At 46.0% G+C, this 15,514-nt stretch overlaps 2 protein-coding genes across 2 annotated transcripts; one reads left to right on the top strand and one right to left on the bottom strand.

Annotated features, from left to right (window-relative positions):
• Positions 1-1,743: 1,743 nt before the first annotated feature.
• LOC117846209 (uncharacterized) lies at positions 1,744-6,796 on the top strand. The gene is made up of 8 exons (XM_034727334.2): positions 1,744-2,289; positions 3,132-3,263; positions 4,173-4,296; positions 4,481-4,794; positions 4,907-4,983; positions 5,083-5,218; positions 6,089-6,292; positions 6,378-6,796. Exons 1-8 carry the CDS (start codon positions 1,813-1,815, stop codon positions 6,435-6,437), a joined length of 1,524 nt encoding a protein of 507 aa, XP_034583225.1. The 5' UTR covers positions 1,744-1,812; the 3' UTR covers positions 6,438-6,796.
• Positions 6,778-8,669, bottom strand: LOC117846210 (uncharacterized). Its single transcript, XM_034727335.2, has one exon. The coding sequence runs from the start codon at positions 8,245-8,247 to the stop codon at positions 7,036-7,038; it is 1,212 nt and encodes a 403-aa protein (XP_034583226.1). The 5' UTR covers positions 8,248-8,669; the 3' UTR covers positions 6,778-7,035.
• Positions 8,670-15,514: the final 6,845 nt, after the last annotated feature.

The following is a 15,514-nucleotide window of genomic DNA, read 5'->3' as shown; positions in this document are numbered from 1 at the left end:
ATTCCAAAAGTTTTAGCTCCAGTCCATAGCATTTGCCACGTGGCACCAACGCAAAAATCCTTTGCCATAAAAACACAAAGACACGATTCCCTATTTGATACCAGAAAAATGACCCATTCCTTCTTTGTCTCTTGAAAATTTTTCCTCGACAGTAACTTCAACTTTCATTCACAAATTGACACTATTCAATTTTCCACTCGACCACCGTTAATTACCCTGTGAAAAGACCATTTTGCCCATTGAACAAAGTGGGCCCATCACTGCCCCTGGAACAACGTGGGTCCCATCGCAACCACCCTTCTCCTTGGCTGCACCGGCCGTCACCCACGCTGCACTCCCGGCACCGCACCGTACCCCCAGCCGCAGCTACCCGTCCTCCCCCACGCCGGCTGACGCGCCACCCTACACCTCCCCCCACGCCGTCGTACCCCACGGCGGTGGCCCAGGCATGGCTTGCCCAGCCTCATCCGGCGACGGCAACCTGGGCTAGTGGGCCGCCTCCACCCACTGTGCTGAGGCCGAGCTTTGCCAGGCCCTGATGGTGTCGAGGATGAGCTTCGCCCTAATGGAGGCCGTCCACTGCGGCCCTGCTCCACCTCATCTGTGTCCTCAAGCTCCGCCAATCTCGCAACCGGGCGACTCTTGCCACCCCGCACGGCTATAGCGGCATAGGGAAGGTGACCGGGGCGAGCGGTCCGCAGCGACAGGAGCATGAGGACAATGATCGGGGCGGGCTGGGTGCACGACGACGGTGGGGGCCAACTATGCTTCGGTTTTGGGGGCTCGGCTCGGCTATGGCACGACGCTGCACAAGGATGGCGGATGGGGTGCGCGATGACAGCAAGCAGGCCGACGGTGCTGCACAGGGACACCCAGGGCTGTTTAGGCCATGAGAGAGGGGAGGGAGGAAGGAGAAGGGCGGTTGCAATGGGGCCCACATTCTTCGAGGGCAAAATAGTCTTTTCACATGGAATTTAACGGTGTTCGGATGAAAAATCGAACAGAGTGTCAATTTAGGAATGAAAGCTGAAGTCAGCGTCAAATAAGAAAGGGAAAAAAATTCGAGGGCCAAGAAAGAAACGAGTCATTTTTCTAGTGTCAAATAGGAAATTCTCAAAAACAAATGATTTACTTTCAAAAACAGCCGGCTATAACCTCTACTATATCCGTTCTCAAAAAATAAAAATAAAAAACTCTACTATATCCACGGATCTCCAATGTTGATTCCCCCATCTAGATACATTGTGTGACTCGAAACCTCTTTTGTAGACAAGTTCACTATCTTCAAAATACCTTTTCATTGGAGACATTATTCCACAAATTTATGCTTGTTATTGTTGCAGACACAACGTGCATTTTTATTTTAAATTATACATTTTTATTTGAATTTTTTGGAACATGTCATATGTTTTCTATATATTGAATTATAACTTATACACAATTTTTTTTTCATGCTTTTCCTTCACTTACGAAGTGTAACTCGGTTGCTGTATTTTCCAAGTCCATATACGTATGCAAATGAGATTTACCAAGTTCAATGGATTTTTCATGGACCAGGATTTTATTTTGAAAAGAATCCATGCATTAAAAGGGCGGAAGTGTACTTACGAACCAGGATTTGAAAATTTTACTACTGAGTATATGTGATGTGCATGAATAATACGCCAAGGAGATGCAACTATTTGTTTCACCAAACTTTCTTTACAGAAAACTGTTTGGTGACTTTGGTCAGCTTGCGCAGCGCAGCTAGACGAGTCGAGTCGTGTGCATCGTGCTCCCCGTTCGCTTCGCGTCTCCCTCCCTCCCGCACCCATGGACCCCGCACCGGCGCCACCGCCACCGCCACCGCCACCATTCGCCGTGCACCTCGTCACCGGCGGCGGGTCCTCGCCGGAGCTCGCCCTCCTCCTCCGCTCCCTCGCCGCCGCCCGCGTCGTCGCCCTCGACGCCGAGTGGAAGCCGCGCCGCCGCGGTACCCCCGCCGCTGCCGCTCCTGCCGGGCCAGGTGACGGCACCTCTCCGGCGACTGCGCCAGCGCCAGCGCCAGCTCCGCCGCAGTTCCCCACGGTCACTCTCCTCCAGGTGGCCTGCCGCGGCGGCGACGGAGGCGAGTGCGAGGTGTTCGTCGTCGACCTCCTCGCCGTGCCGCTCGCTGAGCTGTGGGCGCCGCTGCGGGATCTGTTCGAGCGGCCCGACGTGCTCAAGCTCGGGTTCAGGTTCAAGCAGGACCTGGTGTACCTCTCCGCCACCTTCGCGGCCGCACTCGGGCGGGATGCCGGATTCGATAGGGTAAGGGCGTGCTGACCAAATTCCGTGTTAGGCCTCAAATTCATTTCCATTTCCTTGAGGCGACATGGATGTAAATTGGGATTAGAATAGTGATTCCCACGCAATGGAGACTATTGTGCCTGGATGAGCGTAAACTTTGCACTGCTTTCTTAAATTTTTTTACCAAATTGTACTGGATTGACCTCCTCTGTCTGCCTTTAGCATCTTGTCTATGGACTATGGGAAAGGAATTAAGATGTTCAAATGTTTGAACTAGCAGACTAGCCCTCAGCTGTAATTACTATCGGTTCAGATGACACTATTTTAGAAACAAGAGAAATTTTAGAATGGTTGGAAAAATGAGAGCCGTCCACCCCAAGAAATTTAACGATGGAAACAAAGGAAGTACATTGAAGTACCTAAAGAGAAGTACCAAGGACTACCAAATTGGTGGGACCAAGTGCCTGATGGTAGCCATATGTGTACCTCCACTATATACAGAACAAATTAAAGATATTATTATGTTACTCTAACAAAGCGAGCTAAATCAAAGACCAACCAGACTTTAGCAATGGACTGCCAATCATGTGGATCCCAATGCATTAGTTGGATGCGTTTCACAATCACAATACCTTTGCTGATAAATTATAGGCTTTATCATAGTTCGATTAGTCTGCTCCTAATGATACGCTGAATTATGGACGTGGAGGCTTTATGCGGGTGTTCATGAAAATATATTTCTCCATTGTATTTTAATGAGACTTTTAGGATGTTATACTTCTATCATTGATTTCCATGATTTTACGATGAGCGCTATCTGGTGTGTAGTACAATGACGCCATGTTGGCATTCCTCTCTGCAAGGTGGAACCTTTCTTGGATGTTACCAACGTTTATTACTACCTCAAGGGCCATGACAGGCAGAAGAAGCTTCCAAAGGAGACCAAGAGTTTGGCAACAATTTGTGAGGAGCTGCTCAGTATCTCTTTATCAAAGGTTAGCATTGATCAGATGTCTTGCCTTCATGTTTGTAAGTACTTTACAAGAGAGTACAGAGCACAGACATAGGATATACCGTACAAAGCTTTGCGAATTGCGATTTTGTTGATCCAGGCTACTATTCCTTGTTTTTCTAATCCGTCTGTATCCTATTGAAATTCCTGTCTGCTTGAGTTTGTTGGTAGCCTTTATTCTGGTTTTGATAATGGTTATGTACTCAGTAAGATGCAACATTTTACCTGGGTTAACTCACACTTCAAGTGCTTAATCCCTTTATATCAATCCGAACTAAAAAAAATAAGGGTTCAACTTGTACCTGGTTATCTCACATTTCATCGAGGTAGTTGCCATTACCAAAATCATGAATGTTATTCCTCAGTAAAGGTTCAACATGTACCAGAATTACAATTGCTTGTAATAGATAAATTCTAGTGGTGGAGCTTTGATAGGAAATGAGAGGGGCCCAATACAACATAGCTGCAAGAGCCATTGGGTGTGGGGGTTGCAAATTAATATTTCTTTGGGGCCATGGCTGACCTTGGACCCCACAAACCTCCACCATTGTCCACATTGTACTGGCATCTTCTCTTAGCACCTGTGAGCATTGGACTGAGATAATCTAGGTTTAAGCCATCCTGGTCTCAAAGCTCAGCTCATTTGTTACAAGAGCTTGCCAGTAGTCAGGATGGATTGCTTGAACGGATAGATATTCAACGTCAATATAAGTTTTAAGCTTGTTATTTTTGAGATTTTACCTGGTCTTGGGGTTGGATATTTTAACTCATGTTTATGAGACAAATTTGAGCTTGATCTTCCTTCCCGGTCAGGGCTCTACAGCACTAGTAATGTTTAAAAAACATTCGTGTTGTTTTGCCTGATTGTTCTCCGTACCTTTTGTTTTACTAGGAACTCCAGTGTAGTAATTGGTCATGCCGCCCCTTGAGTGAAGGGCAAATACAATATGCTGCATCGGATGCCTACTACTTGCTAGACATATTTGATCTGTTCCAACAAAAGATAACAATGGAAGGTAACTTCTTAAGTTCTTGTTCTTAACACCATTATTTGGTTGTGAGAAATTATGTCATTAATTCTCTCTCTCTCTTTTTTAAATTCTTGTAAGCAAATATTATATTCTTGTTAGGTCTTCTATAAGTACCAAGAATGATGACCATTTATGAATATCCTTTTTTTTATTGTTATTTCTGTCGCAGGAAAATGTTCATCTACAACGGAACTAACTTCAGATAGGCATTGCTCATCAAGTGTCATAGAATGCTCATCTTCTGGATATGACATTTGCTCTGGTGGTTACTTGATGTCCATAGTAACTAAGTACAGTGAGAAGATCTTGTTGACGGAATCTGATACAAAACCACGGTCCTCAAGACGGAAAGAAAAAACGAAGCTTCCTAATAATGCTAAATGCAAGGATAAGGTGGATTGCTGTACTGAATGGCAGGGTCCCCCTCCATGGGATCCTTCCATTGGCGGGGATGGGTACCCGAAGTTCTTGTGTGATGTGATGGTAGGTTCTCCTGATCCCTTCTAACAGCTGTCTCATTGGCGGGGATGGGTACATGTCAGTTATGTTCCTTGTTTGCAAATTACTGGATTTGATTTTGAGTAAATTTGAACAGATTGAGGGCCTAGCTAAGCATTTGCGTTGTGTTGGAATAGATGCTGCCATTCCATCTTCAAAGAAACCTGAACCAAGGTCTTCCCTATACTTTCTGCGATAATATTTGTAACATTCTTGTTGTAATTTCAATAACCTTTTCTTGTGCTGTCTGCCATCCATTTTACTCACCTGTAGGGAGCTATTAAATCAAACATACAAGGAAGGAAGAATTTTACTAACACGGGATGTCAAGCTCTTGAAATATCAGTATTTAGCGAGTAACCAGGTATACAGAGTGAAAAGCCTGCTTAAACATGATCAACTAGCTGAGGTATGTGCGTATTGATCTTTTCCATCTGAAAACCTGATTTATCTGCATGATCCTTCACAAGTTAATGTTAAATCTCCCATGGCCCAAACTAATGGTAGTTATCTTATTACCATGTATTTTCTCAGAAAAACATAACTTTCCTCTTGTTGGTTAATTTATGATTATGTAGCTCCTAGTAAATCATCTTTCTGGCAGTTACCAGTGACCAGTCCAGTATTAGCCCAACCACAGGAGACAAACCTTTCAACGTTTGAACCAATCAAAGTCAAACCAAGGAGTTGTGTACCTTCTAGCAAGACTCAATATAAAATACAAATTGATGTTTACTTATTTACTTACAGTTTACTGATTAAAAATCAATTTTGACTCCCTTATTTAGTCATCCATGCTTTATAACAGGATTCCAAAAAAAAATGAGAACATGATATTTTCTCAATTGATTCAAGGAATTTCATGTTCTAGAAAATAGAAATGGGGCTTCTAAACTAATGACACAGAATCAGGGTATATGAACAGAGAACAATATACTGGGTACCATCTCAAAGATCATAAATTTGAAAGTACCACATACGAGGCTGATAAGTGTGCCCTGGGCCCACATGTCAGTGACACCTATGGCATTTTCGGACCCAAGTGATCTTTGTTATGGTACGGAGAGCTCACCCCATATCTGATTTGGAACACATCAAGCTGGTTTTTGTTTGTTTTTCCTAGCATGTCTGATTTGGATGCTGGGTTAAACCATGCGAGTACCAGTTAGCTATCACCTGTGATCTGATAACCCATATCACGAATTTCTAATTGAGTAGCCAGGGAAACTGAGGAGATTTGGGGGCTAACTGATTTTGTTTGTTAACTTGCTTGCTTTAGGTAATTAATACCTTCCAGTTAAAGATCTCCGAGGACCAACTTATGTCAAGGTGTACAAAGTGTAATGGTAGTTTTATTCAGAAACCACTCACCCTTGAGGAAGCTGTTGAAGCCTCAAAAGGTTTCCAGGTTATTCCCTCGTGCTTGTTCAACCGAAATCTTGAGTTTTGGAAGTGCACAGATTGCAATCAACTCTATTGGGAGGTATTTAATCTTCTACCTTATACAATTCAGGCCAAATTATACTGTTTCTCCATTTGTTATAAGCAGCTATCTTATACATTCACAGGGAACTCAATACCACAATGCAGTTCAGAAGTTTTTGTCAGTCTGCAACATCAGTGACTAAGCAGTTGGCCTTCTTGTGTCTGTAACCTACTGAGACTTCATCACCTCTCGGTGAGAGAGAACTGGATAATCATCTGAATCTGATCGTTGGCATCCAATTGCGTGCGATGAAGCAGACCTCCTATTGTAGTGGTTGTTTGTCCCTGAGTCGTTGTAAATAGCCAAACATGTTTCAGTTATTGCCTTACTGCAACTATTTTGAAACGTGTTCCTTTTGTTTTATACAGAAATAGAGACAAAAGATGGGATACCCAGTACAGTATCTCTGTTCAATTTCCCTACTTTGCCAGCCTGATCCAACATGTACCGTGAAAATTCAGAAGGTGAAATTACACCAAATATAACATCCTTTGGCATAAATTTGTTCATACTTGGATATGATTGTACAATTGTCTCGGAAGTTTGCATGATGGCGCTAAATTCATGTCAGGACGCACATATTCCGGCAATTGGAGCGGCAATAACACTTACAAATCCATGTTAACTAAACATACAACGCCAAATCAGCGTAATTACAACATACTTAATCTTAGGTTGCATCTATGCTCTGTAGATAAAGCAGTGACAAGTGTACATCTAGGTTTCATCGATCGATATGACTACGCGGCGTAAGGATCACTCCATGACTTGTCCTCGGCGGCAGCCTTCTCCCACCTCTTGTTGAAAATCTGCATCTCCCTGAACGACCGCAACCTCACCGCGGCCCGCCCTGCCGATGCCGTGGCCTTGCCACCGTCGCTGAGCATGGGGACGCCACGGTGGAGCACGTACTGGCTGTCCACCACTCCGACGTTGACGGCGCGGTCGCCCTGCGCGCAGTATCCGAGCCTGTAGTCGAGCCCCCACCCGTGGATGAGATCGTTCTGAACCATCCGCCACGCGCACCGCCACGCCGCCCGCGAGAACACCGGCACCATCACCTCCACCCACCCCGCGCACGGCGGCCGCCCCGTGCTGCCGTCGCCGTCGCCGCAGCGCGTGTTCCGCACGCGCCGGTGCACGCCGTCCGCCGTCGGCGCCAGCGCGCGCGCCGTGATGGCGTGGTTTATCTCCGAGCGGCGGTCGAGCGCCGGCTGCGACACCTCGAGCCCTTCCCTCCGCACGACGTCGAGGTACCTGACGGGGTCGAAGGCGTCGACCTCGATGTCCTCGTCCCAGACGAAGACGTAGTCGTACTCCGCCACCACGTCCGGGTGCAGGAACCGCTTCGCGAACCACCACTTGGTCTGCCCCTTCGCCGCCACGTGCACGGCGCGGCCCGACCACTCGACGTCGCTCCACTGCTCCACCGCGCCGTCGTAGTGGAAGAGCATGACGGTGAAGTCGGCGGCGGGGAACTTGGAGACGAGCTTGTCGACGACCGCCTTGTTCTTGATCCCCACGGGGATCGCCAGGAGGCTCTTGGGCTTCGGCGGCGCCGTGGCTGCTGCTTCCTGCTCCTTCTTCCGGTGCTCGGGGTCCCCGGCCAGCGAGGGCTCCATCTCCAGGTTGGTCGTGTCGTGCGCGAGCCCCATCGGCAGCGGCGCGCTGCCTGATGACGACCGGCGTTTGTTTGCGCGGCTGTTCCTGCTGGGCGCTTTCGTCGTCGGCTCGTCGATGGCCACGGCGCGAAGTATCTTTCGCGGGATCCGCGTCTTTGCCAGATCCTTTACAAGGACGCCCCGTGCTGACGTGTTGTTGTCCGTGCGATGAAGCGTCGCGACCCCGCCGGCGACGACGAAGAGCAGCACGACGCAGATGAGCGCCACCGCCGACCCGATCTTGCGCAGGGACGTCGAGCCCTTCCCGTTCGACGAGAAAGTGGAGCCCATGGCCGCAGTTCTTGCGTGCAAGGGATGATTGGAAGGGAGGTTTACTTCTTGCTGCGTCTGTGTTGTCGCGGGATGGCTGGTTCATCTTTATAGGCCCGTGTGACCAGTTCGACTTCCGATCGACTTCGCCACTTGTTATGGCGGTGGCGGGAGTCCGATCGAGTATATACAGTCCGAACTTGGTGGTTATGGCTGAGTCGGATCGACGACGCGTTTGCGAGCTCTTGGGCCGAAACTGCGGACACCGGCCACCTGGTGCAAGCAGCAACAACCGGGAATTAAACGCGTTCATTTCCTGCCTACTGTTCATGAAAAGCGATTGCAAAAAATGAAAGAGCCTTGCATAATGATAGAAGTGTTGGAAAAATCGGGAGTGGTCAAAAGGCAGGAACAAAAGAACGGGACGATAAGTCCGTGACCCATCGTTCCTGCGCCCACCTTCGCGCCTTTGATCGAAGGTACAACCACGAGTTGGTTGTAGCCTCCAGCTCCACAATAAAAGGGGCACGACTGATTTTTGGGTTAACCAACACACGCTCCCTAACATTGCCACGTGATCTCTGACGGCGCTGGAGCCATTCGAAGGCCACCACCGTCCTACTGTCGCCGTCTCTAGCCAAACGAGGTGGAGGCTAGAGGGTCGATGTGATCTCCTACGAGCTAGTACAACTACGGTGACGGCATCCCCAGCTTCATCCCCGACTCTCATGGCTAGGGGTCATCACACAACGTCGCTGTTAGTTGTGATTCTAACTCAATTATCTAAGTGGTGTTCATGTCTGGATGTTAACGATCCTATTTTAGTTGAGCTAAGTAACGTAGATTCCTACCAGAAGCACATGTCCCGTAATTGAATCCAACTTTTTTTAATCTATTACTATCTCAGTACCGAAATATACGTTATTGTTCTTTTTTTCACAATATTTAACCATTTATCTTATTTAAAGGAAAAAAAGTATTTTTCATCCTTTAAATATTTTAAAAGTGCGACATTCCCTTATATTTTAATTACAATGACTAAACTAATTATATCAGTGCATTGATCATCCCACACTTTAGCTTAACAATGATTTAGTACCATCTATACTAATCTATACCATGTAATCATCTAACTAATTGACGGGTGCAACTCTCCAGGTCCCCCGATGGCCCACGCGGCCCAGGCAATACAAAGTGCGTGGGGACCGCCCGCTCCCTGACCTTGACCTTGGGGGATAGATGGGGAAGGCGGTACTTCTCCGACCTCCCCATGTGGGGCTCGGAGAGGTAGGAACCACCGTACCAAGGATACCTGACAGCCTGCCCTTGTGACGGGAGCAAACGAGGACCACCGCACGTATGACATTTAATGCGCACCACCCTGACACGATGCGCACGACTCCCCCACGCCTGATGCGATATGGAGGGCAGGCAGCGACGACCATGGACCGACGGGGCGTCCGGTGCGACTTCACCCAAGGAGGACATAAGCAGATGGCTAAGAAACACATTAACTTTACCCTCTGAAGTTTAGCAATTGACGAAAGAGGTACTCGGTTTCTCTTACTGCTTTCTTCAAACTCTCAATCTTCTCATACTGCATTTTCATTGTTGCATTTGAAGCTTGTGCCTTCATCTTCAAGTCGCACAATATTCGCTCTTGTTCAACAACTTGTTTTAGTTCTGCAGCTTCTTGTAGCCCTCCTAAAGAAACTTCAGATCTTGAGCTTGTAGTTGAGATTGGCTGCACGGCCACATAATCAAGGAAGGGACTTGACGGCACATCATGAGAACCTGAATTTGGTACTGCAACCCCAAGGATTGTTTTCAATATTTCAACCTACAAATGAAAGGAGCAGAACTCAAACTTCAATCTTAAACAAAGCAACTGAATAAATACAGGAGCAGGATAATCACTTGTTTAGTTACATACCACGACATGTGATTGAATTTTAACAATACAGGAACGTGATACTATGCCTTGCACAATAATTATTTGGTTAGTTGTCTTAGATATAAGGAACATAATGTACCATGACCATAGAAATGCAGATGCCGGTCTTGCAAATAGATATAGAGCGGCCAGGTAAGAGAAGAATCTCAAATCTAACACAATACACGGAGAAATTTATTTTTCACTAAAGAAATACTCCAACAGCGTGAGGCCGTGACCACATCTAGGTGTAATTACGCTCTGCTCCAAATAGAAATAAACTTGAGCAGAGTGCTCTCTGGTGAAGCAGATGTAGATCCTAAAAATTGGAGGGGACTATAGAGAAAAAAAAAATGAGATTCTCACTTGTGGAGCTCGAAGATGCAGTGGCGCATGGTTGGACGGGGCAGCTGGTGCTTGCGCGACATCCTCACTCAACTGCTCAGCTACGCAAGCATGGGCGTAGCCGCTGCAAGGACGCTAAGATATTCCTCCAAGAGTGCCGCCGATCATGCCGCACCTTGATGCCCACCGCCCGTGGAGATTGCCGCCGCCACTGAGGTACCCCACGGCCACTGAGGTCAGCTAGCACCATAGGTCAAGTTGGACTTTAGATACATTAGAGAGGAAGTGCTGATTTTGGAAATACAAGGCGGGTGTTTGGAGGGGCACTGCAGTAGCCATGTTTTTATTATTTGGGAGGAGGTGAGGGAATACAGAATTTGAAGATCATGTTTTCAAGTTCCTGGGCGCGAAATGAAAATTTGGTAAGCTACACTTGTTGCGGGGTCATTGACAAGTGCGTTGTGCGCTCTTATCGGACCCATTTGTTAGCGAAGTTGGGTGCGTTTCATCTTGCATACAACATAGGCGGGAGATGAATATCTGGAAAAGGCCCACGCTTCAGTGAACTTGGGTGCGTTTCCAGTCGGTGACCACAAAGGGGAACAACTTCTTTCTCCAACTATAATGCCTACACGTCTGTGGTAATGCTGACTCTTTAGAAACAATAGGTCATCGCAAGTTCGATCCCTGATGTGGACACTATTACCTTTTCATTTTTCTTCCTTTTTTTATCTCAAACTGAGTTGTGGGACCCTGCTAGATTTTATATCTCAGCCGCTAGTTGTATTATCAAACAACGCATTTGTATATATACTTATCAATATCTATATTATTAGTGTTCCTCAATTATAAAGCGTATCTGAATTCTAAATGGTAAATATGCTGGAATCAAATTGAACATAGATTAAATCAAAGCAGCATAATCAGATTGCATGTCATAGCCATTATATTCATCACTATAAAGTTCATGATCATCGTTCTTACTTATCCTAATTTACCTGATAGTACATGACAGCAGCAGCGATTGCTTAACCTTCTTCACCATATTGGTGGCCTGTTCCAAGTGTCCCTTCACCTTCTGCAGCTCAACGGCAGTCGCTTCAACCTTCATGCTAGCCTTTATGCATTCATCCTTCCATGACCTTACTTCCTCTTCAGCTTTTGCCTCCCTCTTCATCAGCTTCATCAGAATACCTTTAGTCCTAGCATCTCATTCAGGATCAACCCACATAAATGCCACGCAATTCAGCCCTTCACGCTGCAGACACCGATTACGTTCACACAATTTTCCATTTACAACACTAACATCAAGAGTACAAGCAAGGTTTATTACAATTGAAATAAATTATCGTTTATCTCACTGCAGGATGCATATCGGCGCTCAAGGTTGTCAAATGTCTAATTATACCTCACAAGGAGAGCATACCCGTGCTCGCACTTATTTGAAAGATCCACAACGATAAGATCATCGTCAGGAGGCCCTGATCTGCCACTACCAATGACTTCAAGCACCTCTAATCCATAATACAATCCAAATTAAAAACTAATTGTATCATGAATCTACTATGTTCAACCCAGATCCCCAAATCCAGAAATCCCCTTTCCTAGGATGATAAGGGAAGGTAGCGGCTCAAACTAGGGGATTAACCTCATCGTGGCTCCTTATCCTCTCGTAACCAGAAGGTGGCACAATCATCCTCCCGTCCTGCTAGGATGCGCCATTCCCGCCGCGGGCAGTTACAGATTTGCACAACGAAAGTCATCTTTGCGAAGTTAGCGAAGCATTGTGCCGGACATTCGATCAGTAAATACTCACATGAAACTTACATGTGGGACCTGATCGCGGTAAAGACTTCCTATTCAATCGGCAATAAGTTCGATCCATAGGAGGTGCACATCTTCCTATTTATTTTACCGCTTTATTTATCAGCTTAAACTTACATGTGGGACTCTGGTTGGATTATGACGTTTTCGCAGAGCTTATATCATCACAAAACCACCATGTAATAGCTAGTGATTATTTCTTTTTAGCTACAGTGGCAACTTGTATGATGTTCCGTAACTTTGTCACTAAATTTGCTCGGATGTGAAACTTTGTGACGTTTTCAGCCAGAAACATCATAGATCTATGACGAGAACAAATGTGTCATAAAATTTTCATTATAGATCAACACATTTCTTTTAGTGATCGTCATGGCCCACGCTGCGCATGGGGTCTACCCTGTGCTACCTGCCCACAATCACATCCCGAACATGGGCAGGTGTCGAAGATAGATTCTCAGGACCCGCAAGGAAGGAAGAAGACGGACTCCTACTATAATTCCTATGTAATCCTACTGGTACTCATACCATGTATTCCTACTATGACTCCTCCTTATAACCGACTAGTAATCCTGTCCCTGGAGTATATAAAGGAGGGCAAGGGTCCCTAAATCGGTAGGCGAAGACCTCATAGAATCACAACACAGGACTAAATCCTCAACACCAAATAATACCCAAGCATAGGGCGCAATATACAACAACCAAAACAAGACGTTGGGTATTACGCTACTCCAGTGGCCCGAACCTGTATAAATCTGTGTCGTGTGTCCTCGCTTTTACCTTCGAGTTCTAGGTCCGGTGATCCCCCACCAACCAATCTACTACCTTGGGATACCCCTCGGTAGGTTGCCAGGTATAAAACACCGACAACTGGCGCACAAGGTAGGGGTGATCATTGAGATCATCGTGCGAGCTTAAAGGACATCTTCAAGATCAATCTACTCTACAAGATAAGAACGTTGTTCTTCCATCCAATCAACGACTCGGTGTGCAACTGTGTCGGAGTCTGAGGCGAAGTCGCCGGACAGGCTAATTCCGAGCTAGCATCTGTTCTCGCCAAATTGGAATTCGAAATGGAGGGCGGAGTGGAGCAATTCACCAGCCGCTGATCGTCTCCAAGCATCAAGATTGAGATGAAATAGAATTGGACGGCATCAAGATGAAATCCTACATGGAATCAATTTCCTTAGTCGAGTCCAAAGCGGAGACCAGCTTTGTTGATCGGAGATTGAAAAGCACGCCAAGCCTCTGACGTTGGAAATCAATGGTGTATTCAGTTATGCACACACCAAAAAAGCTACCAGAAGGACTTCAGCTTGCTTGGCAACACCAACAAATCTCCAATGATGCGATCAACTACTTCTGCAAGAGCAAGACGTCTACACCGGCTCGCTAATGACTACTTCAACTACTCATCTCGACTAGAAAACTAGATGAGGGCAGACCTCATACCATCGACAACTAGTCGGAATCAACTCCGACTAGTCGGCTTCATCAACAACCATCGTGGCTTCATTGACAATTGTCCATGAATCAAGCTAAGTCACTTTTTTAATAATTATTTTTTCTTTGGCTTGTATTCAGCATGGTTGGCCAATGCGCCAACTACTTATTTGTGTATGTCTCTCAACGGAAATAACCCTACAAAGCTACACTTCGCCGGCTATTCCTAGGGTATGTTGACCGACAGCCATGGACTTGGTACACCGAATTACAGAGGCTATAGCCACGAGTTTTGTGCACTGAGTTCCGGAAGCTCCGCCAACAGGCTTGGTACATCGAATTTTGGAGACTACGGCCACGGGTTTCATGCACTGTGCTGGAGGCTCGCAGCGGCTACACTCTAAGGAGGTACAAATTCTATGAGTGGCAACATGCGCTCTTCTCGCCAAAAGGTAGAAAAGTCTTAACGACTACTTTAATCGCAATCACGCTCTCTTTTTATCGCAATGCTAACTATTTATTATAAATATCTTCTCTTAGCGGTCAATAATCTCATCGAGTAGAACACGCCTTAATTCGTGAAAGCCTTGAATTTTCTGTCATACCTAAACGCTAGGACGCAAGACAAAGATCTCCATAGCAGCAGTGCCAGTACGCGTACACGAGATAAAGATCTCACATGCAATGGCAATGGCTAAACAGGGACTGGAAGCCTAAATGTAATAGGCTAACTAGTCGGGAAAAATATAGTCGAAATAAGAACATGACATACAACATTTACATTACATTCATCACGGAATAAATTTTAGTAGTTCCAAATTCTACAAATATGCTACATAATGTATGTATCTCTTTTTGCATGTCAAGCTTCGGCGATGACTCTCCAGGACGCTCAGTATACCTCCAATGGCTCTGCTAGCTCCCAGCTTGAGGGCTAAGTGCCAATTACTACTCTGAATACCTTCGGTAGCTCCGCTAGCTCTCAAGCTCGGGGGCTAAGCGCCAAATAACTACTCAACTTAGCTTCTACGGCTCACCTAGCGCATAAGCTCGGGGGCTAGACGCCGTAAAACTACTCAAAAGACGACTGGCGGACCCTCGTATTGATTATTTAATCATTTCAAGGCTAGGGGGCTGATAAGCTACACCCAACAGTTGACTTTTTCAAGATGAAAGAAGAAGATTCAAGATTTTATTGACCCTCAGTCTGATTCTTCGATTCAACCTGAGGCTCGGGGGCTACACCATATGGAGTGCGACTTCTACCGTCCTCCATATCACATTCCAAAGATGAAGATTACAAAATCAAGATAAGGTCTTGATCACACCATAGCCTTATGGCAGCTTTAAAGAACTTTGAAGATTCAGCCAGACAAAGTACTCGAAGAGCACCAAAACTACTCAGCTAAGATCTGAAAAGTACTCGAGGCTGCTGCATTCAACTATGAAGCACTCGGGGACTTGTTAGGGATAGATCTCCAGTACCCGTAAGGAAGGAAGAAGACAGACTCCTACTAGGATTCCTCCGTTATCCTACTAGTACACATATCATGTAATCCTATTATGACTCCTACTTGTAACCGACTAGTAATCTCGTCCCCTGGAGTATATAAAAGAGGGCAAGGGTCCCTAAATCGGTAGGCGAATATCTCATAGAACCACAACAGAGGATCAAATCCTTAACACCAAACAATACCTAAGCGTAGGGCGCAATATACAACACCACAAATAGGACGTAAGGTATTA

This window comes from Setaria viridis, chromosome 2 (genome assembly GCF_005286985.2).
Source record: "Setaria viridis chromosome 2, Setaria_viridis_v4.0, whole genome shotgun sequence".
In the NCBI taxonomy this organism is placed as follows: domain Eukaryota; kingdom Viridiplantae; phylum Streptophyta; class Magnoliopsida; order Poales; family Poaceae; genus Setaria; species Setaria viridis.
The sequence above is the reverse complement of the archived record's forward strand: the minus strand, read 5'-3'. Positions and strand labels throughout refer to the sequence as shown.

Excerpts from the sequence above, each read along its gene's own strand:
- LOC117846209 (XM_034727334.2), top strand. The coding sequence starts at position 1,813 with ATGGACCCCGCACCGGCGCCACCGCCACCGCCACCGCCACCATTCGCC. Across the intron at positions 3,264-4,172 it reads TCAGTATCTCTTTATCAAAG|GAACTCCAGTGTAGTAATTG; the intron begins GTTAGCATTGAT and ends TTGTTTTACTAG. Across the intron at positions 5,219-6,088 it reads AACATGATCAACTAGCTGAG|GTAATTAATACCTTCCAGTT; the intron begins GTATGTGCGTAT and ends TGCTTGCTTTAG.
- LOC117846210 (XM_034727335.2), bottom strand. The coding sequence starts at position 8,247 with ATGGGCTCCACTTTCTCGTCGAACGGGAAGGGCTCGACGTCCCTGCGC.